Source organism: Bidens hawaiensis, unplaced genomic scaffold, assembly GCF_021521415.1.
Source record: "Bidens hawaiensis isolate Kalapana, Puna unplaced genomic scaffold, B.hawaiensis_p1.1 tig00005019_1, whole genome shotgun sequence".
In the NCBI taxonomy this organism is placed as follows: domain Eukaryota; kingdom Viridiplantae; phylum Streptophyta; class Magnoliopsida; order Asterales; family Asteraceae; genus Bidens; species Bidens hawaiensis.
This window is the reverse complement of record NW_027491318.1, coordinates 1,837,757-1,844,633: the sequence shown is the minus strand read 5'-3', so window position 1 is coordinate 1,844,633 and position 6,877 is coordinate 1,837,757. Positions and strand designations below refer to the sequence as shown.

The following is a 6,877-nucleotide window of genomic DNA, read 5'->3' as shown; positions in this document are numbered from 1 at the left end:
CGTAAGTTCACCAACAAATTCGAAATTACAGCACATAACATCCAAAAACACTTAACACCGGACATATAACCAAGACACAATCATATCAAAATAACACTTTAACATGTTACCGGACGTACGTTACCGAACACTATTGAACGAACTCGGCTTATATCCGTGTTCGTCCGTTAAGCTTACCGAATGCAACTTTTTTGTTCATATCTGGTTCGTTTAATAATGAGGTTGACATGAACGATCATGACAGGGTTATGGTATGACTGTGGCCGGATCAGTGATAGCCATGTGCTTATCCTTTGCTAAGGAGCCTTATGCGATCAAGTCTGGATTATGTGGCACAGTGGTTCGTAACGCCGAGATGAAGATCGTTGATCCCGAGTCATGTGTATCTCTCCCCAGAAACCAACGAGGCGAGATTTGTATCCGTGGTGATCAAATCATGAAAGGTATTTTACTTATTTGTCACATTTTTTTTCAAACTAGCAAGACGTTAGAAGCTTATAAACTATAAACATCAATTAAAAATAAAAATTACACCAGTCATTCCAACTTAAAGATTTAAATGGAGACCGATTTTACTTATGTTTATTTTTCTTTTCTATTTTTATCCATAGATAAACAACATTTTGTGAATCAATTGATTGCTACATCTTCATATGTATCCGATATGTCCTGCATATGCTAATTATGTATTATTAATTAATTATGGTTTCATGTTTAAAAATCTTTATAGGCTACCTTAATGATCTGAAAGCCACAAAAGCAACAATAGACTCGAACGGGTGGCTACACACGGGTGATATGGGGTTTATTGATGATGATGATGAGTTATTCATAGTGGATCGACTCAAGGAGTTGATTAGATACAAAGGATTTCAAGTAGCACCAGCTGAGCTTGAAGCGTTGTTACTAACTCATACCGATATTTCGGATGTTGCCGTGGTCCCGTAAGTCCATTCTACTAGTATATTGTTATGTATGTTATATACGTTGGAACTGAATTAAAATATTTTAATAAATATGATAATTAGATGTAATAAAAATGAGGGGCCGTAACATCAAATAATAAAAGTGTGATTACTAAGCTAGCTCTACCGGTACTTTTATTAAATGCCTAAAGTCCCTAACTAGCTCTCATGTAGTTAAGTAATTTAGGCATTAAGAAAACGTACTGGTAGAGTTAGTGTGGTTATTACACTTTCTTTATTCGATGAATTAGTTGATGCTAAAATTAATTAACATGTATCAACATTTAACCGATTTCAATAAACATTATTGAGTATAATTAGCAAAAGAAACATTGTTATTGTATAACATATTCACATTACTTAGCCTAAAAATACAGGGTAAACTTAATGAACATGTATCAACATTTACATGAGCTATTGTTGTATGTGTTATACTTTAAACTGAATTTTTGATGTATACGAATTTTTATAACATGTAGACTACTAGGTAAAATGTTTACCTTTTTTATATGCATTAAATTGTTGTATATATTGTTAGGTAAAATGTAATAAAAATAACGTTTACTACATTTTGAAGATAATAGATCAAATAGTTTGTTCTTCTATAAGATGTGTTGATGCGGGTTTACCATTTCTCAATAGACGATTTCAACTTAGAACATGATTTTGATTTGAATGTTGACTATATGTCTATATGTTTATCTCAGTATGGTAAATGAAGTAGCAGGAGAGGTCCCGGTTGCTTTTGTGGTGAAAAGCAACGGCTCAAGTGTGACTGAGGATGACATCAAGCAATTTGTATCCAAACAGGTAACGTATTTCAAAAACTTGATCAAATAGAGAGTTTGTGAACAATCGTTCATTTTTACTAAGCATGCATTACAAGAAATGAAAGGTATAAGTAACTAACCAACTAATTAACAATCACAATAATAAGTTATTAACAAATAAACTTAACAAAGATGCTGACGTGGCATAGCTGAGCCACGTGTTTCAACAAATTTTCACGTAAAACCTGAATAATGCATGAGTTTATATCCAAAAGAATAAAATCTTAATAATGCGTGTATTTGGAAAATTCCATATACATTGCAATCGAATTAATCACTATTAATCCCGATAATCATTAATTCCTGCCCTACCACCTAGTGAAATCTACAACAGTGGCCGTACATGACCACCTCCTTTTTCTCTTTCTCAACTTATCTTGCGAGCAATGTGTAAGTGTTTATGCGACTCTTGTACATGTATATATATCTTACCAAGATTATATACTATTTATTACATTGCAGGTGGTTTTCTACAAGAGAATTAACCGCGTATTCTTCATCGACACAATTCCAAAATCACCAGTAGGGAAAATTCTTCGCAAAGAGTTGAAAGCCAAGCTTGCAGCTGGGTTTCCAAATTAATTTTCTTTGCATACATCATAAAAGTTTTATTGCTGAATAATGTTTTTTTTGCTAGTGTGGGTAAAAAACCATAATATTCTTTTGACTTTTTTTTATGATTGTATCTCTTAAATAAATAGGTTGATACAAGTATTTGTGTTGCCTACCTACTACTTAGTATTCAACTATTAATTTCAATCTCTTGATACAAGTATTGTGCATTGCCTATTTGAGTATTTGGTATGCAACTAATAATTTCAAATCTGTGTTAATTGTTAGACAAACTTTCACCATATAAGGGTGACGAAACACAAGCGGGATGGGTGATGTGTCATTCGGTACAGGCAGGAACACCGCCCCTCCCCCACCTGGTATTGAGAAACATGATCTTGATTGGCATGTTTGTTTATGTGTCAACCGGAAAAATAAAAGGTATTTTAATATTCGATAAATTAATTTAAGATGTGTTTAGACTTAGTTTAACCGGAAAAGTGGAAAACGCCTAGTTGCCATCCAAACCCCACAACGACCTTAAGGCGAGATTCCGGCCTGATACCGTTGCAAGATTCCGGTAAAATCCTAAAAACGAAATTTTGTAAATTTTAGGAAAACTAACCTAAAGTATCCAAAAATGGCTGGCTTGGAACTAGCCTAAACATGGTTAAAGCCTAAATATAATATGTTTATGTTATGCGTTCCTTATCATAGGCTCAAACTTTTTAGGCGCCTTGGGCCTAGGCCCGTTGCTCACTCTTTGTGGCTTGAGTGTTGCTTAACCTTTAAAATCATGGACTTGTTAAATATTTAACACGAGCGTATTGTTATACAATAGAAGCTTTACATAACTGAATTGCTTTACATATTAACTAGGATATTGGCCCGTGTTACACACGGTTAAAACATATTTTAAACATTATATATATGTAGATACCATAAGAATTCTATACTGTGTTCTTTGCAAAACCACAAGATGCAGGAAAAGTATGTATTAATGGTGGAATGAGAAACTGTATAAATATACAAATTATTGAATTGCTAAAATAATAGTCATACTAAAAAAAACACAAAATCAGTTATAAATAATTAATTGTGGTCAAAATCAGTTTTTAAATTATTTGAAAGGATATAGTTGGTTATGATTATAAAAAGCATCAATTAGTGGGGTTATTATTCTAGAAAACAATAATTAGTTAATTATGTGGAAATTTTATATATGGAAATCGGATGACTTGGAAGCCTATGTGGAGAACATGTTAGTTGAAGGTCATGTAGATATCTTGTATTCTTTAATAGCATATAAGATGGCTCGTAAAGTGATTAAACGATACTTTCCAGACACAAGGACTGAAATTTAAATCCATCATAATATAAGGGTGGTTTATGAAACATTTCCGTTTTAAGTATTCATGTTAGTTTTAGGCTTTTAGATTTCGAAAGGACTAATAAGGAATGACATCTCCTGTTTGGTTAACTAAGTATATCTAGTACCACCATGTTGGATTCCTCGTATAATGTTGTTTTTGACAAACTCATGTTTTTAGGTTTGGTTTCATAACTTTCATTAAAAAGAATTTTGCTACCATGGAAGTTGACAAGAAGAATAATGTGCACCGTACTAAACCTATAATAACAATATTCATGAACAAAATAGTTGTTTGTTTATTTTTTAATGTGACAATTAAATAGATGATAATACCACGGCCAGACAACTAGGTGTGTAAAGTCAGTTGGGTTCGTTTATGAAAGATTGCTTACCCATAACCATAACCGAAAGTCGATCGGTTAACCATCAGTTATGGGTCGGTTTTAGTTAAGTTTGATTAATTGTCCAATGCGTTTTTTTTTCCTTTGTTCTAGTTGAAATTGGTTCAGTTACGTTATGTTAGTTTTGAAGCTGAAATTTGTCGGTTCCAGACTTTGTTACGGTATTCTAAGCTATGTTATAAACAGTTGCAACTTAAATATAAATGTTCAAACTTCAAAGCTAGAAATGGAAGTATAAAAGATGAAAATAAAGGTATGAAATTTGGTCACACACAAGCATACACGGTTCGGTTTCGGTTTCGGTTTCGGTTAAAGTCAGTTAACGAACACACATTAACTGTAACCATAACCGAATGGTCTGTTGCAACATAAATGTTGTCTTTGGTTAATTTTTGGTTAACAGTTCGGTTTTCTATTATGATTCGATTTTTGCTCACCCCTTCAGGCTGGTGTAACCGCCAGCCCAGCAATGATCTTGCTGGTGTATCTTCATGGTGCTGTCATGCGGATTTAATCTGTGTTTATAATAATGTGCATGCCATAAAAGCTTAGATATTTGGAAACCCATAAGTGGGTGTAATCTTATCAATTGCTTGGGGTTGAAGCAATGGGATTGTTTGATTTGGGGGCAAGGGTTTGTGTGAACAAATGTTTATACTTTATATTATAGTTGGTTACAAGTTCTTTTAAGGAATATATCTGTCAATACTCCTTACAAAGCAACACAATATTTATGTCATATCCTATCTTGCAAGACTCAATTTTCTCATTCATTCAATTACATCATGCTTCTAACAATAATAAAAGTATCAACTTTTAATTAATAACAATTATCCATGAATAAGTTTATTAAATTTCAACAATTCAACATTAATAATCTCACTAAATACAACTATGTGGTGTATGTACCATAATACAACTATTGACTCTATGACCACTTGCAAATAATGATCCCTACAACTTGTAAATGGTTAATGTTATAGAATCTCTATGCTTGTAATCTAGAATCTATACTTTCTTCTTTTCCATACCATTCACATCTCATTCGGACCACGACGATAAGTTATAGCGTGATTCTTCTGAACAAGATGACACCCACAAACCACCACCACTATCATCATCGTCGTCGTCAGAGAACGACGACGATGAAGTGATGGCATTTATGTCAAAAACCTCAATCTCATTAACATTAACATTATCCTCATCTAAACCTTCTAAAAACGGATGGTTTAGCAACATTTTAGCGGTTAACCTAAACATAACTTTTCTCGATAAACAACCCTTCAAGAAACTAACCGCGTCGTTAGACAACCCGCAATTAACAAAAGGCAAATCATTTACATCACATATCCGACTTAACACCTCGTCTACCCCCAAATCCTGACTTTCCAACCAAAGTTGTTTCCCCGTCAACATATGAAACACAATACACCCGACCGCCCAAATATCAGCAGGCGGTTCTTGAACACCTTGAATCACCGCTTCGGGCGATAAGTACAAAGGCGTACCTCTCCAATAACCATATTCATTATTATTATTATTATTATTATTATTATTATTCTTACCTACCCGTTTCGCTAACCCTAAATCCCCAATTTTAGCAATAAACCCGACATTTCTACAATCCGATACAAGCAACACATTCTCGGGTTTTAAATCACAATGAACATACCCGCGCTTATGCACATGACTCAACCCGATTAAAATCGACCTAGCATACCGTTTCACCTCAATTTCCCGCAACCCGTTATCCACACTCCTAATCCGATCCGCCAACGTCCCGCCCGACCCATACTCCAACAACAAATTATAAACCATTAACCCATTCTCCCCATCAGTAATCTCTTCCCCAAAACATTTAATCACATTCGGGCACCCGCGAATATTATCCAACACCTCTTTCTCCTTCTGGATCGAACCCGAAACCGACACCTCAGCCGATTTCACCGCCATCACACGCGGGTACAACCCGTTCCTCGGCTTCGAATTTTTCAAATTGGCAATGAACACACAACCAAAATTGCCTTTGCCAATCATGTCACCACGGAACCAAGCAACACCGTCTCCGAACCGGGTGTTTCGGGTTTTCGGAAGGTGTGATTCTTGCTGCTTAGTTCGTTTCAGTTGGTGCAAATTGCGTGCGTCAAATGAGCTTCTTTTGTTGGTGTTGGAGTTCATAATTGTGCTAATTTGAGATGGGTTTTGGATGTAATTGGAATATGGGTAATTGGGTGTAATGAATTGGGATTAATTACAATTAGGGTTAGGGTTTAGAAGAATGAAATGGGTTGATAATGATAATGATGATGGTGGTGATGATTATGGAATGAAAGTTATATAAACAAACGAATGTGTTTTTTTATTTATATATATATATATATATATATATGAATGTATATATGTGTGTATATGTATTATTTATTTAACGGAATAACGGGCAGTTGCGTTTGTAAAGTGAAAGTGACGAAATGTTAAGTTTCACGTGGAGTTTCTATATTTGGTTCCTGTAATTGAAAAACATGTATATATGTTACAAGATATTAGAAACATACATAATACATAATATTAGGTGCATTGACCGGTTTAAAATTTAAAAAATCAGTTTGGGTTGAAACAGATTTAGTTTGGTCAACTAAAGTCAAAACAGGTTCATGATCGGTTTCGGTTTGAGGTTGAAACTGGTTTCTCGACCAGGTTACGAGCGGTTTCGGTCCGGGTTTTGGCCGGTTAACCGGTCTTGGTGGAGAAAATTACGGT

At 34.5% G+C, this 6,877-nt stretch overlaps 2 protein-coding genes across 2 annotated transcripts; one reads left to right on the top strand and one right to left on the bottom strand.

The window, feature by feature from the left end:
- Positions 1-253: 253 nt before the first annotated feature.
- LOC143628525 (4-coumarate--CoA ligase 1-like) lies at positions 254-2,421 on the top strand. The gene is made up of 4 exons (XM_077098095.1): positions 254-443; positions 731-944; positions 1,673-1,775; positions 2,258-2,421. Exons 1-4 carry the CDS (start codon positions 254-256, stop codon positions 2,375-2,377), a joined length of 627 nt encoding a protein of 208 aa, XP_076954210.1. The 3' UTR covers positions 2,378-2,421.
- Positions 2,422-5,059: 2,638 nt separating this feature from the next.
- Positions 5,060-6,305, bottom strand: LOC143628524 (mitogen-activated protein kinase kinase kinase 20-like). Its single transcript, XM_077098094.1, has one exon. It carries the CDS (start codon positions 6,296-6,298, stop codon positions 5,162-5,164), a length of 1,137 nt encoding a protein of 378 aa, XP_076954209.1. The 5' UTR covers positions 6,299-6,305; the 3' UTR covers positions 5,060-5,161.
- Between the last annotated feature and the right edge of the window lie 572 nt (positions 6,306-6,877).